The sequence below is a fragment of the Spermophilus citellus genome (genome assembly GCF_964194105.1).
Source record: "Spermophilus citellus genome assembly, chromosome: 15".
NCBI classification, from domain to species: Eukaryota; Metazoa; Chordata; class Mammalia; order Rodentia; family Sciuridae; genus Spermophilus; species Spermophilus citellus.
The window spans coordinates 20,884,320-20,911,278 of record NC_138195.1 but is presented as its reverse complement, the minus strand read 5'-3'; the positions used below and the strand labels follow the sequence as shown (position 1 = coordinate 20,911,278).

The 26,959-nt window shown below is 35.2% G+C and overlaps 1 protein-coding gene across 2 annotated transcripts in view; it reads left to right on the top strand.

The window, feature by feature from the left end:
* PARG (poly(ADP-ribose) glycohydrolase) overlaps positions 1-26,959 on the top strand; it is a 119,749-nt gene that overhangs the window by 81,619 nt on the left and 11,171 nt on the right. For both annotated transcript variants that reach the window (XM_081268837.1, XM_081268836.1), the window contains exons 14-16: positions 8,104-8,182; positions 9,549-9,657; positions 18,377-18,482. In XM_081268837.1, coding sequence (XP_081124963.1) covers positions 8,104-8,182; positions 9,549-9,657; positions 18,377-18,482 — 294 coding nt within the window. The remainder of the gene's footprint in view (positions 1-8,103; positions 8,183-9,548; positions 9,658-18,376; positions 18,483-26,959) is intronic.

Sequence of the window (26,959 nt, the reverse complement as noted above, 5' to 3'; positions counted from 1 at the left end):
CCATCAGTTTTTAAGATGAATTTACATCCTTGAAATAAAATCTTGCTTGGTGGCAGAGCACTTGCCTAGTAGTATGTGTGAGACATAGAGTTCAATCCTCAGCACCACATAAAAATAAACAATTAAAGGCATTCTGTCCATTTACAACTACAAAAAAAAAATTAAAAAGAAATAAAATCTTGGGAATTATATTCAGAACTAATTTGTTTCATTTGCTTCATTTCATTTACAGTAGTAGGAGTCCCTTGACATCTGCCTTTAATGTAACTATAAATAAATGGAAAAATTCCCTGGGAATTTTTTTTAAAGAAAGTTTATTTTTAAAGATCATTTATCCCCAGATCACTTGGAAGTTAACTCTAGTCTTTAAATTATGTTTGTAAAATGGATAGAAAATTGCAGATCCATGGTTCACCTTCAGATCTGTAATTAAGTCAAGCTAAGGACATTTGGGGTGACTTTTAACTCAGTGTTTTTTTCCCACTTCCACTTAACTTTATTATAGTGCCTCCTAATTAATATCTGTGATGTGATGTTCCCTTAATGGAAATGGCCATTTCATCATCTATTTGATGTCTGGATTTCTGCCATCTCCCTTCTTAGGAGACTCTTAACCATGCACTGCATCTATCTGCCAGATCAATTCCATTCCTTCAATCATGCATCCAGGCTCAGTGAGCTAATGACTATGAGTATGCTGCCTGAATCTGTAGAAGAGTTTGAGAAATTGGAAATAAATTAAATTTATCATCATTGTGGGACATCTGGTTACCATCAGACTTTTAAATGAATATGAAACAGGTCATGCAAACAGGCAAATACTTTTATACGGTGTTATCCCTCTATAGTTTTATACAGTGTTATTCCCAGCCCCCCCCCCCCAAGCAATCCTCACTGGGGCAGCCATAAGTTAAAACCTTTTGGTAAGTATAGATAAAGAGAAAGAATTAAAACTCCAGTCTTACCTTTTCTTATCTTCCCCTCTGTCATGTGTTTCTCTACAATATCCAACAAATAGCTCAATACTAAAGGACTCTAAGCGGTTTTTGTTGTTGTGTTTCTGTTTGGTGAGCACACAAAGCAGATGCATGCCTATACATGAAACTTTCTGAGCAGAGGAATAGTATATTTAACATAAAATCTACCCTTCAGTTAATCAAATTATCTCAGACATTGCAGTTCCTTATGTCTTTTCTGAGTATCAGCAGAACTGACAGAAATGACTATATGTAGACACTCTTGCTTATAATATTAGTGCCATCTCTTTATAGAGGTGCAGTGCTAGGGACACCTGTCACTATAGAAATAACCCTTTGCTAAATGACACCAGTTCTTTGGGAAAAGATCCAAATTCAGTTGGAGTTTTTCAGAAATGTTTGGAAATCAAACATTTCTTTGGTGTTCCTCTTTGATTTTTATTAATCATGCTAAAGGCATGATAAATTGATATTTCTAAATCGTATAAGCCAATTATTTTATAGAATGTCCCTCATTTTGAATTTGCCCAGTGTTTTTCCTAATTACATTTTGCTTATTCATTTAGGTGATTTCAGAACTACTAAACCATGCCGCTGTAAAAGGCAAACCTTAGTGGAGTTTGGTATTGGTCTATAATTATTTTCTGGTTTTCTCTCTCTTTTTAAGTAAAATTTACATATAGTGAAATATGTAATGTTAAGTGTATATTGTGGTAAGTTGGCAAATAAATATTTCCCTTTTATCCCACACCCCTATCAAGACAGAATAACAAATCCATCCTGTCAGACAATTTCTTTGAGCCCTTTTCTGATCAATCCCCATGCTAAGACCAGAAACAAACACAATTTTTATTTTTTTCATGAATTAGTTTTGTCTTTTTTAGAACTTCATATATATATGTATATATTTGTATATATGTATATATTTGTATATATATGTATATGTATGTATATATATATGTATACACACACACACACACTTCTACCTTGCTTTTTCCCCCCTCTGCATAAAATGTTATGTGAGATTCATCTATGGATTTGAGTACATCGGTGGTTTTAATCCTTTTTATTACTAAAAGTATAATTCCTTTGTAAATCATGTTTTGCTAATTTTCTGTTGATGAACATTTAGATTATTTGTACTTTTATTTTTGTGATAGTCTTTTTTATATGTCAGGTTAGATAGACTCCAGTCCTCATATATTCAAATGCTAATCTAGGTATTGCTGTTAAGATATTTTGTAGATGTGATTAAAGTCCACAAGTAGTTAATATTTTAAAAGGGAGATTATTTGCAAAAATCTGGGCAAACCAATTTCAATCAGTTCAAAGGCCTAAAGAGCAGAGCTAAGGCTTCCCCCCCCCCCCAAAAAGAAATTCTTATTGTGGACAGTAGTTCATTTCTGAGTACCAGCCTGCCTGGTCAGCTCCCACAGTTATTTAAACCAACTCCTTTAATAAATCTTTTCGTATATATCTCCTACTAGTTCTGTATCTCTGGTTGAACCCTGACTGATAGAAGACTATTATGAATTAACCCTCTAAGAGTATTCTCTTCAGTTTTTGTTAGCATATATTTTTAATTTCTATGGGCTAAATACCTAAGAATGTAATTTATAGGTCCAGGGTTGGATGCATATTTAATTTTGTAAGAAATTGTCTGTTTTCCAAAATCATTGTGCCATTTTACATTCTTTCAGCAGTGCATGAAATTTCTACTTGTTGTACATCCTTGCCAATGTTTAGTGTTGTCAGTCTTTTTTTTTTTTTGTTTTTAGTCATTCTTTCCAGTTTATAGTGGTTTTAATGTTATACTGGAATAATGTTACAGTGTTTCATATGGTTGTTAGTAGGATATAGTTCAAATCTTCTGTCCAGTTTTCTAAATTTTATTGTTTTTGTTATTCATGAGAGTTCTTCAGGTATTCTAAATGTAAGTTCTTTGACAGATGCCAGTTTTATGAATATTTTTCCTGCTGTCCTGCCTACATATTTTCTTATTGGTCTTTGTATGGCCAGAAGTATGTAACTTTGCTCCATTGTAGTTTTTGTTTGAGGTTTTTTGGGGTAGAGAGGAGAGCTTGCTTTGGGGGATTTTGTTGTTGTTATTGCTTTGGGTAAATTTTATAGTCATTGCTTTCTTTATCCAGTCTAAGAAATATTTATCTATCCCCAATATAATGAAACTCTTCTTCTGTGTTTTCTTCTAGAAGTTTTATAATTTTATTTTTATTTCTGTGAGTCATCTCAAAATTGTTTTTATTCACAGTGTAAGGTAGCAGTTGAAGTTTATTTTGTTTTGTATGAATGTCTATTTACTCTGGTAATATTTGTTGGGAAAACTACCCTTTTCTGTATGGATTGTTTGTCTTTTCTATATAAGTTTTAGAATAGACCTACATTTCTTCTCATTTACTACTTTTTTAAAAAAAAATATTTATTTTTTAGTTTAGGTGGACACAATATCTTTATTTTACATTATGTGGTTCTGAGAATCAAACCCAGTGCCTCATGCATGCTAAATACTCTACCACTGAGCCACAACCCCAGCCCCATCATTTACTACTTTTAAAAAGAAAAAGTCTTTTGAGATTATCATTAGGATTGAGGTGAATCTATAAATCAAAAATTAACGTTGTAACAATATTGAGTCTTCTATCCCAAGAGCCTTGTATATTTCTCATTTTTATTGAGGTCTTTGTTTTTTCTCAGTTATGTCTTCTTCATCCATTGTATTTACTTCTAGATTTTTTTTTACATTATATTTAATGGATTTTTGAAAAGTTTTATTTCCCATTGTTTATTGCTGCCGCGTCCGGCGAAATGGACCGAGTCCGGCGGGAGACGTCGGGGTTAAAAGAATTCACAGGACACCAAGGTTCTTCATCCAGGGGAGACTGACTTTATTATCTCAGCTCATACTTATATATTTCTTTCAGATAGAACAGAAAGCCACTAGTAGGCGGGAGCAAGGAGGAGGGGAAAACAGGTGGTTCACTTCGACTCATAGTGAGCCTTCAACCAGGAACCTTATCAGACCCAAGCAGGTCAGGGCGTCCCCACATGACCATTATAGGCTGAATAATATGAAAACAGACACCACAAATCCTTCAAGGCCTTGTGAGCTCCTTCAAGGCCTTGTGAGCTGGCCTCTTTGACGTGCACACAAGAAACCAGGGCTGGGCCCAAGCCCCGGGGGCCAGGGGGAATTTGAGCCAGCAGTTCACCCTCTTTTGTTTGTTGCACGTCAAAGGGAATCAAGTAGCCCCTGTCTTAGGTCGTTCACTGCCCTTACACTGCTTACCCGTCTTTGGGGAGGCCCCATTCCCCTGTCTTAGGTTGCAGTGCAAGCGTGAATGTTGCCCGTCTCTGGGTACTACAAGATCAGCTCGTTGTTGCCAAGGCATTTAGTGGTAGCGATCCAGCCAGTCATTATTGGGTCTCTAATTGGTTCCGGTTAGACAAGGCATAGAGTCAGAGGAGAGGAACAACAAAAATAAAGAAGGAAAAGGGGGTAAAAGGAGGAAGGCATGAAGCAGGGATCATTGTAGAAAAATCATCTTCGAATCGGTCGGAGACAAACTTCAGCAAAATCATCCTTGGTTTGTAGGCGTTGATAATGAACCTGTATTGGCTTAGAAGTCAGAATGTTAATTTGGTCTTTAATAAATTGTGTCATTCTTTTGACGAGGCAGGGGCCTACAGCAACTATAAGGAGGAGACCAAAAAGCGGTCCCATATTGTGAGTGGCGGCATCTGCTTTAGCATTGCCTTCCGCCAGAGGCCCAGGAAGCTCTGAATGTCCTCGGATATGTCCAATGAATAAAGGATCTCGTCTAGCCCAAACAAGAAGCTGAACCGTTTGTAATTGTTCCATGATAGTAGATTGCCTGCCAATATAAGGGGCTGTTTCAATAACTAAGGCTAAATTGGCAACATAGAGACTATCAGTATACATATTAAGTGGGGTGGAATTGTAAAGTTTAAGGGCCATAATTAGAGCCTCAACTTCTGATCTTTGGGCAGACAATTTAGGAACAGGGTGTCGAATTACTTGAGATCCATCAAAAACAACAGCAAATCCCCCTTTTGCTCCATCTGTATAAACAGTCTGAGCCCCCGGGATAGGTTCCCCTTTAATAATTTTAGGAAAAATAATAGAACATTTTTTAAGGCCTTCTAGAAGTTTATGTCGGGGGAAGTGATTATCAATTTGACCTTTGAAATTACAGAGAAAAAGACACCAAAGATCATGTTCTTGTTGTAATTTTAAAGTCATATCCTGGGTATAAGGCTGAATGAGAATGTCAAAAGTTTTTCCAAACAGTGCATCACCCAAATATTTGGCTTTCCAGATCAGATTTATCACTAGTTCATAAAAGGGAGTTATCACCCGAGAGTTAGAAGCGGGTAGATGGACCCAATAGATGGGACCTGTTTGCCAAAACACTCCAGTAGGAGTTAATTTTGATGGCAGGATTATAAATGATAGGGGTATAGAATAATCTATCTGGGTAACCTGTATCTTTTGTGGGGCTGTTTTTATTAACCTGAGTGCCTTCAAGGCTTTTGGAGTAGGTTTTCACAGGGAGGTGGGTGAGGGGTCTTTTCTCAAAAGGTCATACAGGGGTTTAAGTTAGTAGTTCAATATACTTAATATTTAATCAACAATGTGAATTTATTTACCAAAATTAATCTTTATCTTAAACAGTAAGAATTATTAGGCAATAAGAATCTTTCTTTAAAAAATAAACTTACATTTTAATAGGTGTTTATCATATCAAAATATGGACAAAATTTTTGCTCACATTAGTATAGTTAAATTAGGAAAATAACCTGAAATACCCTTAAATTAATTATAGTCAGTTTAGTATATATAAATTTCTTTTTTAATTGTTCTAACTTTTTACATCATCTGTTTAGATACCAATATAAACCCCCCCCCTTTTTTTTTTTTTTTTTTTTTAGGAAAATGAATATAAAGACCTTGTTTTACCCAAAGATGATTTCTTTCTTCTTTTTAGGATCCATGTGTGCTTTTTCTTTGTTGAAGCACCTTTTTCTTAAAAAAAAAATATACTTTGGAACAATTTCTGAAAACCTTAGAATCTATAAACAAATTATTATACTTTGATAAGAAATATCAATGAAAATATAGTTAAAACCCTTAGATATTTTGTAGAAATAATTATAATAATTTATCATCTTGTAAGTTTAAACAGTAACCTTGAGAATTAGAAACTACTTGATTGTATTTTCACTTAAAAGCAAATTTATAGTAAACACACTTATCTCAAATATCTGTAACTGAAAAGGCAGAGTATCTTGATAAATGTAAATATAAAACATAAATTATGGGTTTCCTGTTGAAGAAAAACAATTAGGCAAATATATATTAACTAATCAATTAGGCATGTGCTAATTAATTTATAGATTAACAAATATAGGTTATTTAAATATCTAAAAAATATATATTAAGAATAAGAACTTAACTTATAATTGTATTAACTTTATGTAACCACGTGGTCTTAAAATATTTGGATCCATTTTAATTTATTTTTAACTAGGAGTGCACTCTTTTATGTGACGTCACTTGATGTAACTGAAATAAGATCCTTGAGTATACATTTTTATTTTTATAGTTAGCAATGAGAATAAGGATTTTTTGGTCATCACAGGAACTTATTGCTACATATATAGACATACCATTGACCTTACTAAATTTGCTTATGAGCTTTTCTTGTTATAATTCCCCTCTACACACTCTTTCTTTTTTTTTTTATTGATTGTTCACAACATTACAGAGCTCATGATATATCATCTTTCATACATTAGACTCAATTGGGTTTTGAACTCCCATTTTTACCCCAAATACAGATTGCAGAATCACAACTGTTACATTCTCACATTATTACATAATGGCATATTAGTGACTGTTGTATTCTGCTACCTTTCCTATCCCCTACTATCCCCCCTCCCCTCCCCTCCCCTCCCATCTTCCCTCTCTATCTCCTCTGCTGTTGTTCAATTCTCTCCCCTTTTTCCCCCCTCCCCCTTGCCCCTCATAACCTCTTATAATTTTGTGTATCATTGAAGGTCTCCTACCATTTCCATATGCTTTCCCTTCTCTCTCCCTTTCTCTCCCCCCATTTGTCTTTGTTTACTGTTAGTCTTTTCCTCATGCTCTTCCTTCCTGTTCTGTTCTTATTTGCTCTCTTTATATCAAAGAAGACATTTGGCATTTGTTTTTTAGGGCTTGGCTAGCTTCACTTAGCATAATCTGCTCTAATGCCATCCATTTCCCTGCAAATTCTATGATTTTGTCATTTCTTAGTGCTGCTAATACTCCATTGTGTATAGATGCCACATTTTTTTTATCCATTCATCTATTGAAGGGCATCTAGGTTGGTTCCACAGTCTAGCTATTGTGAATTGTGCCGCTATAATCATTGATGCAGCCGTATCCCTATAGTGCGCTCTTTTAAGGTCCTCAGGGAATAGTCCGAGAAGGGCGATAGCTGGGTCAAATGGTGGATCCATTCCCAGCTTTCCCAGGAATCTCCATACTGCTTTCCAAATTGGCCTCACCATTTTGCAGTCCCACCAGCAGTGTACAAGTGTACCCTTTTCCCCACATCCCCGCCAACACTTATTGTTGTTTGACTTCATAATGGCTGCCAATCTTACTGGTGTGAGATGGTATCTTAAGGTGGTTTTGATTTGCATTTCTCTGATTGCTAGAGATGGTGAGCATTTTTTCATGTACTTGTTGATTGATTTACACACTCTTTCTTTCAGTAATTCCTTAGGATTTGCTGGATAAACAATGATTGCATCTGCAAATCGGGACATTTTAACTGTTTTTCCTTTGGTGCTAAGGATTTAACCCAGGACCTTGTGCATGATAAGCTTGTGTTCTACCATTGAGCTACACTCTTGTTTTTGTTTTTAATATTTTTTATGCCTTTTATTTCTTCTCTTGCTTTATTGCACTGGCTGGGGGACCCCTCAAGCACAGTGCTGAAAATAAGTGATGAGAATGGTATTCCTTGCCTTGTTGCTGATTTTAGGTGAAATGTTTTCACCATTGAGTATCAAGTAACTAGTAACAAATTATTTGTTTCAGGTACTGAACAGTACAGTGAATACACTGGCTATGCTGAAACATATCGTTGGGCCCGGAGCCATGAAGATGGGAGTGAAAGGTGAGTCTGTTTCTGACTTGAGTATTATATGACTGAAAGTGAAGGAGCTGGAGTGACTCTAGTGCACTCTGTATCTCTTGTACTATTATTCAGGCAGTTGAACTTTTCTTTTTAAATTCAGTGTTACAGTTTTGTTGCAGTTAAAACAGTATAACCATTTCTGTATACAAAGGGAGACCAGAGAAAATGAAAAACCAGAAGTCTAAAATAAGTACAAGGAAGACAGAGTTTTCTACAGTTCTACAAGCTGCCAATTGGGAGCGGTTAACTTCCAAATCCAAACTTAATTAGAAGTGGCTCTAATTAGAGCGTCTTATTTAGTTATCCTTAATTTCTCCGTGAGATTAGGTAAATGGAGGACACCTGTGTTGGGACAGTTTGTCTAATGCCACAAAGCCAGTTGATAGTAGGTACTGCAGTGAACTTTGCTGCTGTTGTCTCCTATTTCTTTTTAGAATTTATTCACATTTTGACATCTTTGCTTTTCCATCAAATTGTGTAGTTTATCAGGTATAATTTTTTTGCAGAAATGCTGCCTGAAAGCTTGTGGGATTTGTTTGTTTGTTTGTTTTTAAATGAGAAACAATCAGCTCTGGTCCATGTAGTCATACCTGTGCCACAAACGTTCAAGTCCAGCCTCTGTATTCTTATTTTGTTTAAAGTATATGGTGTAACAAACAGTTATCTTTGTGAATATTTATTTATTCCTGGTAATTATTTCCAAACTAACATGAAGGCTTCATTGTTCTTCAAAATGAAAAATTGGTCGGCATACCAATTATGCAAGTTTTTAAAGAGGTGAGATATTTGGAATTTCACACATTTCTAAAATTATCATCTCAACTAGTCCTTTCTACTTCCACAAGTGACATGTTATTGTCTACTTTGATGTCCTGTCTTTCAAAAAATAGTTTCTTGCAGTCAGCAATTGAGCACAGTAGTAACACTTGACTTCTTGGGTTTATGTCCTGGACAGTATGTTAATAGTATTACATCCCAGTAATTTAGAGCAGATCCCACAAAACAAAGAAGGATTGAACTTCAGTATGAAAGGAAAAGAAAGACCTAAATTCCCTTTGTTTGCCCTCAAATCTTTTTGTGTCAGACTCACTGTAAATGATATATAATATGTCATAGTGTGTGGTTTTTTGATTTTTCATTGTACTACTTACTACCCAACAGTGCATAATGTGTATGCCTTTGAATCTAAATATAAAATGTTTCTTGACCTCCTGCTTTGCTGAGACCTGTGGTCACAGTTTGTTTGTTTTTACTATACACTACCAAGGTATTGACAACCTAACCTCTGCAAGGCCGAAGGGCTCTACCTATTCCTCATCTTTTTCCCTTGTTTGTCCTATCCCAGGGATGACTGGCAGCGACGATGCACTGAGATTGTTGCCATTGATGCACTTCACTTCAGACGCTACCTCGATCAGTTTGTGCCTGAGAAAATGAGACGTGAGCTTAACAAGGCCAGTAACCTTATTTCTTAGTTCATCTGGTAACTGTCATCTATTTACTGCCATTTTATTAATGCTGAAATTAATGCTTTCTGGTAGTTTTTTACAGTGTCAAAATGCCCACAGCTTTCCTGATTTAATGGCTTTGTCAGCTTGTACAAGATGTACTTTCCATTTTGTAATTGTTTGATTACTAGATAAGGTTGCCCACTACACTGTTGCTTGATGTTAAACTCCACACATGCATTTATCTTATTAAGTACTTTTAGCTGCTTTGGAACATTATTGTAAAACCATATAGAAATGAATGAGCCCTGAAAAAAATTTTTTTCAGATCTTCCCAATGACATTTTCTTTACATAGTATCCTATCAGGATTAGAACAGATAAACCATTTATTATTATTATTGATAAGGTTCAAATAAAAGTTGTTTGTTGATTTGGTAATTTGACATATTTTTACTGGAAACTGCAATGGTCTGTTATGCTTAGTGCTGTTTAGTATACTCATTTTCTTCTTTCTGTTGTATTACAGAAATGTAAAATGAGTCATATCTGTTGTTAGTTCAGATTGTCACAACTGTTAGCTACAATAAATTCCATCATGCAGTAGTGCTGATTCTGTTCTCTAGAATTCGGGCCTCACCAAAACAATCAAAATTTTCTTTGGTTCCTCAAATCACTTTCATAGCCAAGGAGACTAACTCAATTCCAAGTCATTGTTTGATTCCCAGGAGCAGGATTTGTTTATAAGATTATTTGTGAAGTTTGTGGTTTTATGTGGCTACATGTGTCAGTCCCTACACAAAGATCTCTAATAATGACAGCAGACTGGATATATACAACCAAATAATCCAGATAGGCTTTTATTACCCTTATAACTTGTAGATATTTTGAATATAATTGGTTATATTATCTCATATTTTGATCATCAGAGAATCTGCTTTATTGGTGACCATATTTTCTTATAGATAACTTATTAGATCATTTTAATTTTTAGGGGTTTCAGATGAATCTCAAAAAGTTTAAAGAATAATGCACTATCATCCAAAGTTGAATTTATAAACAGACAACATTTATTTTAAAAAACAGCAATTCCTCAGAAAATCTATCCAGATATATTCTTTAATATATTAGCACTTCTAAATTTCTTTCCTATCTGACACTGAAAGTCAAATTTACTTGTACTGAAAAGTATCTTTTACTAGTAGTTGAGTACACTTTAAAGGTAAGTGTGCTTGGGGCTAGGGATGTAGCTCAGTGTTAGAATATTTGCCTAGCATGAATAAAGCCCTGGGTTTCATCCCTAGCATTACAGGGGGGAAAATCCATATAAGGCTGCTGTCACTGTTCCAAATTCTTAACTTAAAGCAATTGTCTTCAAACCTCTATGTGTTTTATAATAGAGCATATTCATCTAGAATGAGATTAATTTTTAGAGTTTCTTCAAGTGTTACTTAAACATGTATACAGCAATTTGTCACCTGGTCATTGAAAGTAGAGGACATTGGCTGGGTGTGGTGGCTCATGCTTGTAATCCCAGCAGCTCAGGAAGCTGAGGCAGGAGAATCTCGGGTTCAAAGCCAGCCTCAACAACTTAGAGAGGCACTAAGCAACTCAGTGAAACCTTTCTCTAAAGTAGGGCTGGGGAATGGCTCAGTGGTTAAGTGCCCCTGAGTTTAATCCCTGGTACTAATAAAAAAAAGAGAGAGAGAGAGAGAGAGAGAGAGAGAGAGAGAGAGAGAGAGAGAGAGAAACTAGAGGACATTTATCTAAGTGGTAGGTGGTTTGGAGAAAAATAGATGAAAGACAAGACCAAAATGTGTTTAACTAAAGTTGTAAAGCATATTAACAAAAATTAAAATATTTCCTTTTTATGGATAAAGTCTTCCTAAAGAAGCTAGATCATTCACTTTTAGAAATTATCTGCAATTATGATCTCTTTAAAAGATAAATTTTGGAATGATTGGCCACATTATATTATTATGTTTAATGCATATACAAATATGTAACAACAGACACCCCCATATGTACAAGTGTAATGCACCAATAAAAGAAAATGGGGGAGGGGAGTAACCATTGGGCATAAATTAGTCTTTGTTAAATTCCCTTTTACCATATGTAGGTATTCTCTACATTAACTTATATCACTAACATTCAATTATAGACACCAGGAATTTTAAAGGTGTGAAGTGTTGGTTTATATGAATACATTGTTAGTTGTATTATTGCAAACCTTAAAAAAATATTTATCTGTGGAATGTAGAGTGCTTATGAGACATACTTTATATAAAAAGAGTGAATCTTTAAATAACCTGGCAACAGGAATTTTATTTCATTCAGGTCAGACAGTGCCTGACACACTGCTTGCCTTATTGGGAATGTCTCAAGAATAATTTGTTAAATGTCTTGCTCAGTTACTAAGCGAATAACTTCTTAGGCAGTGCTAATATGGCTTTTTTTATGACAAAAGTTTTAGAAACTATAGAAGTACATTATCTCAAAGCACTCAAAATATTACCAATTGTTAACTTCTCAAATATTCCCAAGTGTTAAATAAACTTTTAAATATTTCCAAGTGTTAAATAAAGCTTAAGTCCATTGTAAAATGCAGAGCAGTTGAAGGATATGATGGAGATGGGTTGATTTTTAATGTATACCATTCTGAATTTGCCTGCCATTATTTATGTCAATATGAAGTTGAGTCTAATTTTTAACTCATGAAAAATTCTTTTCAGTCAAATTTAAGCAGAAACTTTTTCAAACTATATTGGTGAAAATAGTAAGATCAATAAAATAATTGCTTACTGTGTGATAGGGACTCCACTTAGCATTTTAAATGCATTGTCTGTGTTTTTGTTTTGCTGTGTTTTTTAAGATGGAGTCTCATTCGGTTGCTGGCCTGGGCTCGAGATTCTCCTACCTTAGCCTCCAAGTAACTGGGTCTATTAATGTGCCGCTGCCTGCCAGGCATGCATTGTTTGATTTAATCCTCACTACCCCAGGAGGCAGAGATACTGTTTTTATTGCCAATTTTGAGACAGTAGAGTAAGCCTCAGGAAGTTGAGTAGCTTGCCTAAGGTCCCAAAAGCTGGGTAGTGACCACACCAGGGCTTAACTTGGGTTCCCCTGACTTTAGATAATTTTTTTTTTCTTTTTGGCAGTTCTGGGGATTGAACCTAGGGCCTAACACTTGCTTAGGCAAATGCACTATCATTGAGCTATATCCCTAGTACTAAGATTTTTTTTTAATTTATTTTTTAGTTTTCGGTGGACACAATATCTTTATTTGTATGTGGTGCTGAGGATCGAACCCAGCACCCTGCACATGCCTGGCGAGCGCCTTACCACTTGTGCCACATCCCCAGCCCTTTTTTTTTTTCTTTTATACTGGGGATTGAACTCAGGGACACTCAACCCTAAGCTACCTCCTCAGCTCTATTTTGTATTTTATTTAGAGACAGGGTCCCACTGAGTTGCTTAGTGCCTTAGTTGCAGAGGCTGACTTTGAATTAACAATCCTCCTGTCTCAGTCTCCAAGTTGCTGGGATTACAGGTGTGTATACCAAGCCCAGCCTCATATCACTTTTTAAAAATGTAAATCCTCTCATATAGAGATTACTATAATTAGATCTGATCTTCTAGATTTTTTATCTTGTTTAATCTTTAATCGTTGAGAATATTTCGGCCTTTGATTAATATATAATATACAGACATATGCCTCAGTTGCTCCTTGTCCTCTGATGATAAACTTTCACTATGCACAAAGTATCCATTGAATCCTTTTCTAAATATTCTTTTCTGTTTGATACACTTTTTCAAGAAAATGTGAGCGTTCCCCTCAACCTATTCTTGAATTCCCATGAGATGAAGAAATATCTTGCATGTAATAGAATTTGCCAGTATATGAAGAGAATTTGTCAGTATATGAAAGAGCACCTGGCTCAGGGCCTCACACATGGGAAAGTATTGAAAATGTGTATTCTTTCATTCACTGATATATTCTCCTAAAATTTGTTCTTTCATCAAAGATTGGTTTTCTAATTCTTTCACTAAAAAAGGGGGGAAAAACAGTAAATGAATTTGTTAAGTGTTTTTTATTTTATTTTTAGTTGTAGATGGACACAATATCTTTATTTTTTTAAAAAATGTGGTACTAAGGATCGAACCCAGGCCTTCCACATGTGTTCGAGGCAAGCACTCTACCACTGAGCTACAACCCCAGTCCTTGTTAAGTGTTTTTGAAAGATTAATTTAACAGACTAATCCAAATAACTTTGGACCTTCTAAATTAAAGCATTCCATCCCTTATTAATTTACATTTGCCTATTGAAATAGATTTATGAATTTTTATGTAAGTAACAAGAATTCCACATAAGCTGGCAACACAACTTGAAGGAAATATTTAATGTTTTATATTTCATTATGTTTTATAAACTTGGGTTTAAAGCAGAAGTCTGTATCAAATCAGTTTTAGAGATGACTTATGTATGTTTGTGTGCGTGTGTGAACACGTGTCTTTTTGCATGCCAGAGAGAAAGTTAAGAATAGAAAAATTACCTTTTTCTAAATGAAGCAACAAAACATAAGACTAGTTTTCATCATCAGAATTCAGTGTGGATCTCTGAGCTCTCAGGGCCTCTTTGTTACTTTTACACATTACTTGAAAGGGCATTCCCACAAAGTGCTCTAATGCCTCTGGAAAAGGTCTGGTCCGTCCAGGTCCCTCCTGTCCTATTGAAGTGACATCATGACCAGCAAACAGAGTACGTTTTTAAAAGGAAGGAATCCATTTAACTGATAGTGCAAATCTGTATTTAATCCTATGAGTGCAGTTGGGTGACATGTTAGGGGAGAATTATCTTTGACTTTGGAACAATTTATGACTCCATCTTGTAAAAGTGGCAAATAACCCTGCAAGGGAAGAAGGAAATCACCTGTGAAAAGTTGTACTTGGCTATGTTAGACTTTTTTAGGTAAGATTACATAATGAATATATTTCATTAGGCCTTCCAAAATAGGAATTGTACAAAGTGGATTGCCACTGTTATTCTATTTTTAATTGTTTTTTTATATTCATTTTTTAGTTGTAGTTGGACACAATATCTTTATTTTATTTTGTGGTGCTAAGGATCGAACCCAGTGCTTCACATGTGCTATGCAAGTGCTCTACCACTGAGCCACAACCCCAGCTTCTTGATTTTTTTAATTGATTTATTATTATCCAAATTTAGAATGGAGTTATTGTTAAATAAAACCTTTATAATAAAACCATTCAGTACTTGGCTGCTGATACTTTAAGTTCAACACCTGATCTTTTTATAATCTTTTCTTAAAATATGTGTCACTTTACTTTTTTAGGAATATTAGTTCAAAATGTGTCATCTCCAGTGAGTTTTCCCTTAAGTTTCTCAACATATAGAGTCAGAACATCACAAGATAACTAATTTTCAGTTTTACACACGAGAAAACAGATCTACAGACTTTCATTTTATATTACATTTTAAAATAGCAAAAACAATGTACTAATGTTACAACTATTTCAAAGACAAAAACGTTATCCATAATACTGTCTTTCAAACAGTTGTTTTCAGGGACTGGGGTTGTAGCTCAGAGGTAGAGCGCTCGCCTAACATGCGTAAGGCACCGGGTTCAATCCTCAGCACCACGTAAATATTAAAATAAAGATACTGTATTCAGCTATAATTAAAAAATTATAAATATTTAAAAACAAAAACAGTTGTTTTCATTTTTTATAGGTCTTTCCACATGAAATTTGGTTTTATATAAATATACACAAAAGTTAACCTATAATTTTGCATTTTACCTCTTTTATTTAACTTTATATTATAAATGCTTTTCATACTTCTTAAAAATCTTCATAATTAAATAAAATTGGTTGGATTGATAGGCTGTGATTTAACTCTATAGTCACTAGCCTATTTTTAAGCAATTAGTCCCAGATTTTTCTCTTTTACGTAAAATAGGAATAAACATCTGTACAATGCTGTTTTTTTAGAAGAAATTTACAAAACTAATATTACTACTGAGTCTAAGGATAACTTAAAGACTCTTTAGTAATATTACTTTATTCTCTTCCAACAGATCCTTAAGGGTCTTTTTATATTGTATTTATTTTTAAGAAATCACAGAATACTAATAACCTCAAGAAATCAATATCAACATCAACTATGTATTAATGTAAACTAAACACACGAGTAGACTGACTTTATGAATAAATAACTGGGAATAATAATTACTAAGTTATTAATCTTAATAACAATATAATATATATTTTCATGATGATGAAAGACATCCTTTAAGTGTATCTACTTGGGCCTGCTACAATTTATATTGAAACCAGAGTTGTTAGTGTGTATATACTTATTTGGGCTACGCTGGAGTCCCATGCCTTTCCTGGGCTCAGTCCTGGAACTTTTATACATGCTTTCTTTGGTCTTTTTTCCACTTTCTTTTCTTCCTTCTTATGTCTCTATTTTCACTACTTCCTGTTTAGTATCTAGTTTTTAATTCTAGATACAAATTTTTTCTTTTGGTTTTTACTTGTTCACCAAACTGCACTGTTTTTGCTCATTAAAATACATTTAACCTGGTTACTTAGAGGAAGCAGTGAGGAACTAAAACATTCTGATAGTATAAAACAAAATATGAACCAGGAAGCCAAGAACTCCTCTTTGTCCAAGCATGCCAGAAAAAAAATGAAATGAAAGATGGCAAAGTTACGTTTATTCTGACAGAGGTTTGTTTTCCCTGTTATACATATAATGCCATATTCTTTATCATTCAAGAACTTACCCTTCCCCCATGAAATTGTCTGATATTTTGACCTGAAAGAGATTTTTAGAAGCTCTGTGCATCTGATTATACAGGTAATTTGTAAGTTCTTGTGCAAGCTCTGTACCATAGCATTGAATAATGGTCTGGTACCAACTTATAATTAATATCTGTCAGAATTTACAGCCTAGGAGAGGATGGAGGGAATAACCTTGTTCATCCATCCAGACAGTGTATAAAATAAAGTTTTATACCTTTGTGGAAACTTCAGAGAGTAATTTGCTGTATTTCAGCATGTGGGTTTCACAGAAGCATCTTTCTCTATTGTTGGTTTTTCTCTTACTCTTTTAGTCTATTTACTATTACATATAGACTATATTTTAGGCTTATTTGGTACCTGAGAGAACCTAGGGAAGATTTGTTTTGCTGTTGTATTATCTTCTTAATACAGTATACCTAGAAGGCAGAAAGATTGAGATGACTGCAAAGAAGTAGAAACCATAAACTCTGGGACCTTCTCATGTACAAAAATTAATTTAATTAATACTTAGCCAGCATCTTCAGGATATATTGTACTTTCTTCAGGTTACTGGCAAAATTTTGAATATTCTATCTTAAAACAGCTATGAAACTAGAGAATTCTAGGACTGAAAGAAATCTTAAAATTTTTTTTTTTCATAATCAGAAATAGGAATCCCTTTTATAGATAGTTGCTATTTTTTTGTTAACGGAAGTTTCGGGGTCAAATACATGTCATGGGATGTAACTCCAATGCCATTGCCTAAAGTGCCTGGGCCCGCGCAGAACCTCTCCAGGCAGCTGTGGGAGAAGTGAGCAGGCGTCATCTTGGGTGGCCTTGGTGGCCTCACTTTTACAAAGCATTCCAATGGCAAGAAGCACAAAAGTGAATCATAGTGGAGCTGGGATTGTGACTCAGTGGTAGAGCATTTGCCCAGCATGTGTGAGGCACTGGGTTCTATTCTCAGCACTGCATATAAATAAATAAAATAAAGGTCCGTTGACAAATAAAACATTTTTTTTAAAAAAAGTGAATCATAGTTACTAATCTAGTCCCAATAACTCTGGGGAAGAACCTGCTAAGGAAGCTCCATAGTAACTCTACTTTGATGCAAAAGTGGTCACCAAAAGCCTTCAGAGAAAACAATATTTGAACAAGTACCTTTCCTGATAGTTTGTCTTGGTTATCCCATTGGTTCTTGAAATATCTCTGATAATCACATATGTCTGAGGTGGAAAAAGAAACTGTAAGACTTATGTTTTCTTTTCTATCAAAGTTAAATCTGTAATGCAACACAAACAAATTTACTGTAACTAAGTTTCACGTGTATAGTGGAGCCCTCTTAAGTTAGAAAACCATGTGGTCAGAATGGAGCCATTTTTAAATTCCCTAACAGGTATCCAGCCACAACTGTAGCCCCTTTTCATGCCTTCCCCAATTTTAAATCAGCTAATTGTGTAGATTGTACCCCCGAACTCTTCATTTCAAAGCAAACAGTACTTCGTTAGGGATAAAAACTGGCAGACTGCCTACCCAGGTATGTTTGCCCACCAAAATTCCCTTTGGGGACATACTCTTCTGCAGTTTTTGCCTTACTGGCTTCCTACCATATGTTTGATTTCTTACAGCACCTCAGTATTTCTAACAGAAACTAATACTTGTATTAGTGTAAGGGATTTGATATACCCAACATTCAAACAAATAAATATTAGAATCTGTCATTTCTCATTCTCTTTCTTGTACAATCCCAGGTTTTTCTCTTTCTTTGTTTTCCCCTCTACTTTGGCCTTAAGAAGAAAAAGAAAAACGAGGGAGAGAGAATATAAGCTTGGTAATAGATGCTGATCCTAGTACATCTGTCAGAAATACTGTTACTGTCCATTCAGTCATGTGCTGTGATATTTCTTTCATCTTGTAGGCTTACTGTGGATTTCTGCGTCCTGGAGTTCCTTCAGAGAATCTTTCTGCTGTGGCCACAGGAAACTGGGGTTGTGGTGCCTTTGGGGGTGATGCTAGATTAAAAGGTGAGTAAATCCTTATACAGAAGGATAATAGCATGCTCACCAGGGGATAAGTAGTAGTCCTTTAACAACATTTCTAATGTTCTATCATAAGAGACTGTAAAAATCTTAAGTAAAAGAATATTTGATACCATCCTCTTATTATTATTATATTTTATTTAAATTATTATATTTAAAGGAATTCTTAGTTTAATTTACTATTTCCTTATAGAGCTTGCTTATCTGTTTGATCTCTCAGACACAGTATTTAGTTGAAGATAGAAAGGTTAGGGGAAAGAGTCCATAAAGACTATGAGGTTTCAAACCAAAGCACCTACTTGAGCACTTTCCGTTGTGGAGTGATTTTTTTTTTTTTACAGGCATAGCTGTTTGACTAAACTACAATGTTCTGAGCAATGTAGTTGGCACTGAGAATAAAAAGATGAAGAAGATTAGGTCCTTGCTTTGGGAGTCACTGTCCCACATACGAGAGAGAGGCATAAACAAATGCAGCACATAATGATGAATGCTCTAGTAGAGCCACACAATGTGGTGGGAGTATATCTTGGGAGAGCTGCATGAATGGCACAGATGAGGAAGCATTTGGGTACCCAAGATAGATAAGCATTTTGCTTATTGTATTTGGTTGTTTGTGGTGAAAAAAAATTACAAAACTTGAATAACAATGATGTTGATCCTTTACCAGATAATAACATTTGCTTTACTTTTGAAAGTATTGATAAATACTTTCAAAAGAAAATAGTATTATATCATTACTTGGTATGGTTACCATTTTCTTTCAGCCCAACTGTTCTGATCCCAGCGGGATATACCACAATGCAGTTCTGACATTAACTATCTGGATTTATTGCAGAACCCACAGATTAGGGGAAGGGTTCTCCATAAAACTGTCTATACTTTAGATTGTAACCACAAGTCTGAGCAGGGTCCCTAGATCACTAGCATCTAACCAGCTGACTACCAGCATGGGATGTTCTCATGGTCCTCAGATTTGATAATTTACTAGAATGGCTTTTAAGTCCTATATTTAAGTTGCAGTTTTACTATAAAGTATATACACAAGGTATGGAAGGGAATGCAGATCTTTGACAACCTGACTCCATGGTGTCTGGGTACTTCACTTTCTGTGCATATGAAATTTGTTCATCTAGGAAACTATTCTGAGCTTTGGTATCCAGAGTTGTTTTGGGCACTTCATTACTAGACATAATTGATTAAATCATTGGTTAACTGATTGAACTTGATCTCCAGCTCTACCCCTACTCCTGGAAGTAGGGTTCTAAATGTTAGCATTACAAAGCCACTAGTACTCAAGAAATTTTAAGGAGTTTTTAAATTTTTTTTTCTTTTTAGTTATACATGACAGTAGAATGTATTTTGACATATATACATACATGCAGTATAACTACCCATTTTTGTGGTTGGACATGTCCAAGGATTTTTTAAAAATATTTTTTAGTTATAGTTGGACACAATACCTTTATTTCACTTATTCATTTTTATGTGGTGCTGAGGATCGAACCCAGGTAGGATCTCCCATGTGTGAGGCGAGTGCTCTACCGCTGAGCCAAAACCCCAGCCCATATCCAAGGATTTTTGAAGCTTCTCTTAGCAACTCAAGACCAAGACAAGACAAACTGTAATATCACAATTATCAATGTAACAATAATATAATTTACAAACTACTAGCTGGCCTTAATAACCAAACTAGAAATAAATAAAATCTATCTCTTTAGGAATAGAACAGTTTGAGTCTGTCATAATGTAACTGTCCCCCAATAATAAAAAGTTAATAATTTTATAAAATTTTGAATATGTAGAAAAATGCCATAAGTATATAAAAATCACCAACATAGCTAACATTTTGATGGCCATCCTTTCAGACATCATTGTAAAAGTCTGTGTGACCATTTGACATTTTGAAAACCTTACAGTCTTATGGATGATTTTTAATACCAACAAATATACATGTACTGTCAACATTTTCCTTCTTTCCTTATGTCCTCCTTCCTTCCCTCCCTCCTTTTCTCCCTTCCTTCCTTCATCCTTTCCTCCCTCACTTCTACCTCCTTTCTTTCCTTCCTTCAGTGGGGTCTCATGATGAGAGTCTCACTGTTTTGCACATTCTGGCCTCAAATTCATGATCCTCCTGTCTCAGCCTCCCTCATAGCTAGAAGCTAGTTGTCAACTCCTGTCAACATTTTTAAATGGCTATTTGGTATTTCTGTTATATGTACATGTATAATTTATTTCACAGTTGATTTGTTTTCTTTATTTTATAAGCAACACTATGGTGTATAATTATATATAAGCTTTATGTAATTATCTTATAAGGGAGGGTGAATTCCTAGAAGTAACATTAATAATTCAAAGAATATGTATCCTTTATATTTTGATACATGTTGTAAATTGCACTGTGAAAGGCTGCATCAGTTTACATTGTCTTCCTTACATGAATTAACCTCACCAATATTACATAGCTGGGACTTTCCAGGAAACTGAGGCAGCATGAAGACCCCCCCTTCCCCTTCAAGCCCTGATTCTTGCAACCAAATCAGAAGGATTTCAGACATGTCACTCAGAGAAAAAGGAATGAGTTTATTGAAGGAATAGAAAAAGGAAGATTTGGGTCCTCTTCAGAGAGGAGATAGACCATGTGCCTCTCTCCAATTTTTTTTTTTAACCTTTTATATGTTTTTTTTTTCAGTATACATGATCATAGAATGTATTTTGACATATTATACATACATGTAGTACAACCTCCCATGCTTGTGGTTATATATGATGTGGAGTTAACACTGCTAGTGTATTTATATATGAACATAGGAAAGTTACGTCCAGTTCATTCTAATGTCTTTCCTATTCCCATCCCCCCTTCCCTTCATTCCCTTTTGTCTAATACAGTGAACTTCTGTTCTCCACTTTCCTTGTTATGTGTTAACATTCGTGTATCAGAGAGAACATTCAGCCTTTGGTTTTGGGGGGATTGGTTTATTTCACTCAGCATGATTGCCTCCAGTTTCATCCATTTACTGACAAATGTCATAATTTTAGTTCTTCTTTATGGCTGAGTAATAATCTACGGTGTATATATGCTTCATTTTCTTCATCCATTCATCTGTTGAAGGGCACATCAGTTGATTCCATAGCTTAGCTATTGTGAATTGAGCCCCTATAAATATTGATGTGGCCACATCACTATAGTATGCTAATTTTAAGTCCTCTGGGTATATGCCAAGGAATGGGATAACTGGGTCAAATGGTGGTTTCATTCCAGGTTTTCTGAGGAATCTCCATACTGCTTTCCAGAGTGGTTGCACCAGTTTGCAGTCCACCAGCAATGTATGAATGTATCTTTTTCCCTACATCCTCACCAATATTTATTGTTACTTGTATTCTTGATAATTGCTATTCTGACTCAAGTAAGATGAAATCTTGGTGGAGTTCCAGGTCTATTAGGGATCCCAGAGAATTTTCCAGAGTTTTCTGCCTACGTCCACCTCTTTTAGACTTCTGACTGACAGCAGGGTGGCATGAGACTTGGAAGTTCTCACTGCCGTGACAAATCTAGGTCTTAAATATTTTATGGTTAAGAGGAATTACCCTTATCTCCCTGAGTTTTGGGATCTGGTCTGTGAAAAGGGTCATATAAGTCTCCCCCTTTAGGGTAACTTGGGTTTCTCTTATTGATATTATTTTGGGCCTGCATTTCTCCTGCAGGTAGTTTGCTGAAGAATGTGACATAGCCAGTCCACTTAAGCCAGGCAGGATTGCAGGCAAATTGCTTCTTAGAAAAGAAAGCATGTGGGGGTCAGCACAGTAGGCCCATTTTATAGAATTATTCCCTTAACCCCATGTCCCCACCACTTGTGTTTGTCTGTACCCTATCACCAAGATTAGATTTGTCAATCTTTTTTAATTTCTCCGAGATGCAAAGTTTTTTGGTTGTCTTGTGAATTGCTTTTCATGCCTTCTATCCATTTATCTCTATGGGAGTAGTTGAATTTTCACTAGCTAGTAATACCTCTTTGTAGATTAAGAAATAGTAATTGTTTGACTGCCCTGTGTTGCAGGCATTTTTCGTTTCAGCCTCCTGAGCTGTTGTCAAACCGAGTTAATTTTTTTATATGTCCACATTTTTTGTAGTGTACTTAGAAAAATCTTCCCTGTCTTAAGATTTTCATCCATATTTTCTTCAAATTTGAAATTACAAAAACTGCATGGATCTGTTTTTCAGTGTTTTGAGAGTCCATAAAAGAAAGAATTTGGATTTTTTATTTTGTGAAATTCTTTATCATCCTGAATTTGTTTGAGGAAACATGGTTTTTCACTCTTGAGTTTATTGATCTTATGACAGACACTTTTTTCCTATTTTTCTCTTAAGTAAAATGAATGATTGGTTTTGTGCCATCAATCCAGAAATCAGGTCTGCCATAAACCATGGTCATTTGTGCTGGACAATTTAGAAAGCGTTATAAATGTGTTCATTTCTTCCTTTTCTTTGTGGCTTTAAAGCCTTTCTCTCAGACTGCAGCTTTGTTTGCTTTAGTGACTGTCAGGTATAGTGTTCAAAAATTTCCACTGTGTAATTCATTTTCTTAATAATTAAGATTTAAATTTTGGAATAATTCTTTGACAACTTCCTACCCTTTGTTCACTTGAATAATAATTAAAATAAGTAGCCATAGGGCTGGGGTTGTGGCTCAGGAGTAGAGTGCGCATCTAGCATGCGCAAGACTGTGGGTTCAATCTTCAGCACCACATAAAAATAAATAAATAAATAAGCATGTTATTAAAAAAAAAGTAGCCATAATATCCTTTAGTAGAAGATTGATTACTAAAACTGATTTTCTTTTTTGGTTTGGTTTGGTTTGGCACTGGGGATTGAACCTACTGGTGCTTTACTACTGAGACATCCTGAGCCTTTTATTTAGGGCCTCCCTAAGTTGCTGAGGCTGGTCTTGAACTTGCAATCCTCCTGTCTGGGCCCCCTGAGTCGCTGGGATTATGAGTGTGTGCCCTAACATCTGTCTCTAAAACTCATTTTTAAAAAGAAAGAGATATGGTTTATTTGTATAATAAAATATTATATAGCCATTAAAAGCTATAACCCAAAACAAGGGAGGGTGAGGAGGGGAAGGATACAAATCCATTGGATTAGACAAAGGGGAATGAAAGGAAGGGAGAAGGGAAGGGAAGAGGAGGGGCAGTAGAATTAATCAGACATAACTTTCCTCCCCTTGTATTTGAATACACAACTAGGGTAACTGTGCATCATGTACAACCACAAGGACGGGATCCTAAATAGAATAAGTTCTACTCTATATATGTGTAATTTGCCAAAATACATTCTATTGTCATGTATGACTAAAAAGAACATTTTTTAAAGTAGAATATACTGGGGAAAAAAAGAAATAGATCTTTGACATGGAAAGATATTTTTGGAATATTGCCACATTGGGGGAGGATATATATAGTATATGCCACAGAAGTCATTTAAAATTTTACATTCAAATTTGAGGTTTTTCATTTATCAGTTTTTGTGCAAAGATGAACTGTGGTTATCTCCAAGTGGATGACACAAGTGTTCTTTATTTTCTTTTTTAATAACTTTTTCTGTTGTGATCATATGTGTTTTATAACAAATATCAAAAATTTTTCATGGAGGAGGAACATAACCATATGTAAAGTCTTAAAACTTTCTTTTATTAAAAATAGGACTCAGTATTTTTAATATACTGTTGCATAATTTTACATGAGTCTCAACAAGTTATACCAGTTGAATTTGAATTTCTTTAATTGCCCATTGTTGTGTAGCTATTAGGAAAACATATTTTATATACTAATTAATTCAATATACTTTTATTAACAACTTTCTGCCCCAGGCAACTGATGGCCATAGGAGCCAGAAGGCAGAAAGAAGGTACTGAGGAAGAAGAAAGGATTTTGTGGCGGCCCTAGCAGCAGCCAGTGGTCTCATGCACACCCATGCCACCAGGAGGGCTCTCTGCCCTCTTGCCTAGTGGAGAACATGGGAAAATGTTTTGAGTAAATTCAAACTCCTCTTACTTTGGGGGCTTCTAACCATAGACAGTTTCTGACTCACAGTGGTTCTTTATGATGATACAAAAGCAATACGTATTCAATAAAATGATACTTGAAATTTTGACTTGATTTTTTCCCCCCAGGCTAGTATATTACACTCATGTGATGCTGACAGTGACCATAAACTGCAGTTCCCAGCCAGCCCCATAAGCATGAGGAGAAACAACTAATGTTTTGCATTGTTGTGCTGCTAAACTGGGATGACTGGTACATTGGGTGATTAAATGAATTTTCTACTTAGGATATTTTTAACTGTGGGTTTATCAGGATGTAACCCTATCCATCATGATTCAAGGAGCATCTATATTCTGAAGTAACTAGTCCCCGCTTGGCTTTTAAATTTTTGTTAAAGTGGGATTGGGACTATAGCTTAGTGGTAGAGCACTTGCCTGGCATGCCCAAGACCTAGCAAGGACCAGGTTTGATCTCCAGAATTGAAAAAAAAAAAAAATTACGTCAGAATTTTATTAAAATTTTAGTGTACTTATTCTCATCCCATTTGAATGGTGGCTACATCTTTATCCTGTGATCTTTCAAAGGTAAAGCAGTTCATGCTTTAGAGGGACTTGTCACACTTTGATCGCCTTGCAAACTCAATTTTCTGGGAAAGCCAGAAGTTATAATTTTGTAGATTATTTGGCTTTTTCTTGTTGTTAGAGTAGAAATGCTTTTTTTTTCTTTCAGTTTTCTATATCGTATCCTCAGTAGAGATTGTGGGGTGGGTTCCTGTCTCAAATGTATCACTAGGCCCTAGGCATGAGATTTTTAGCAGATTTTAAATATTTCTAAAGGGTTGGATTTTAAAAAATAAGTTTGCTTTTTTTTATTATTTCTTATTTTTTATAGTTCCAAAATTATATAATATTCTACTTTTTGGAGTTTTTTTTGAGCTTCTCTCTGTGACCTAATATAGTTAATTATTACAGATGTGTTGACACTGAAAGTGTCTCTGAAGGGTGTAGCGCTTACTCCATGCCTGTAAAAATTATATACCTGAGCCAGATGTTGTGGCACACACCTATAATCTCAGCTACTGTAGAGGCTGAGGAAGGAAGATCACAAGTTTAAGGCCAACCTAGGCAACTTAATATACCCTGTCTCAAAATAAGTATAATACATAGGGGCTGGGGGTATAGCTCAATGGTAGAGTGCTTGCTTAGCATGAATGGGGACCTGGATTCAATCCCCAGTAAGAGAATAGGGGAAGGATTCTCTGGTTATCACCTGAGGCTTTTCATGCTTCTGATTTTATCTGCTTGCTTCATGAAGACACTGAGTAGTGCTTTAAAGTTCTTTCTCCTATTGTGATTTTTGTCAATTTCTTCTTGCCTTTCCTTCATTGTTTAATTTTTACCATGTCCATAGAATGTTGCCTGATTTGTGAGAGATTATACTGTTGGCCAATTTTCTGTATTTATTTTTGTTTTGCAAGTGCTAGGGATTGAACCCAGGCACTAAGCATATGCTGTACCACAGAGTTATACATTACCAGCTCTTAAAGGTATCTGGAAGCTATAGTTCTCTGAATTTTCTTTTCTATCCCCATCTCCTACCTTTGGTGCCTAAAAGTGACTTGCAGATAAATCTGTCCAATGAATTTCTTTTTAACAGATTTATTTAGCAGCCTCTGCCTTTTATTAATCTAAAACTTTATATATTGTTTTGTAACCACCTCTCTATATCCAACTAGTTTTTGTAAGATTCTGCTCTGATGTTATGCCCCAGAAAGATTCCATTCTCCCTCCAAAAAGTTATGAATCAAGGTTGTTTCCATTAAAAGAGAACTAATGCATCTTATTCCTTCTGCCTAGAAGGGGATTATTGGCCAATTCTCTGAGTAAGCGAGATGGAGTTGCTCTCAGGGATGAATGATCTTGGGATCAGGTGCTGCCTGTGTGTGTGTTGATTCCTCTCCTGCCTATTCTTCTCAGTGTGATGGCCTCATTCTCTTCTGTTTACATCAATTGTTTCTGCATGGCAGGAATGGGTACCAAATAGTTCCAGGCTAATAGCACTACTGTTGAGTGGCCCAAGAAGAAGAAGGACTCCTTGATTTAAAAATCCCATGGAAGTGTTATAATTGGACCAATTTGGATACCTTCCCATCACTGGGACCAAATTATCATAGTCCCAAACTCAGTACATATTTGATACATCCCTAGTGAAACTGAGAAGATTTCCAGTTGGTTTTCATGACATTTATATTAAGTGAAAAGTTTCTGAGATTTAGAAACTTGATATAAATTTATTTTCTTTCTGACCTAGTTTCCATTTATATCAAACCTAAATATGTCTTTACTAATTACTTTGCTATTTTAGAACCAAGATGGCTAAATTGCAAAACCAGAACAAAACATCATTAATCTGGAAAAGAT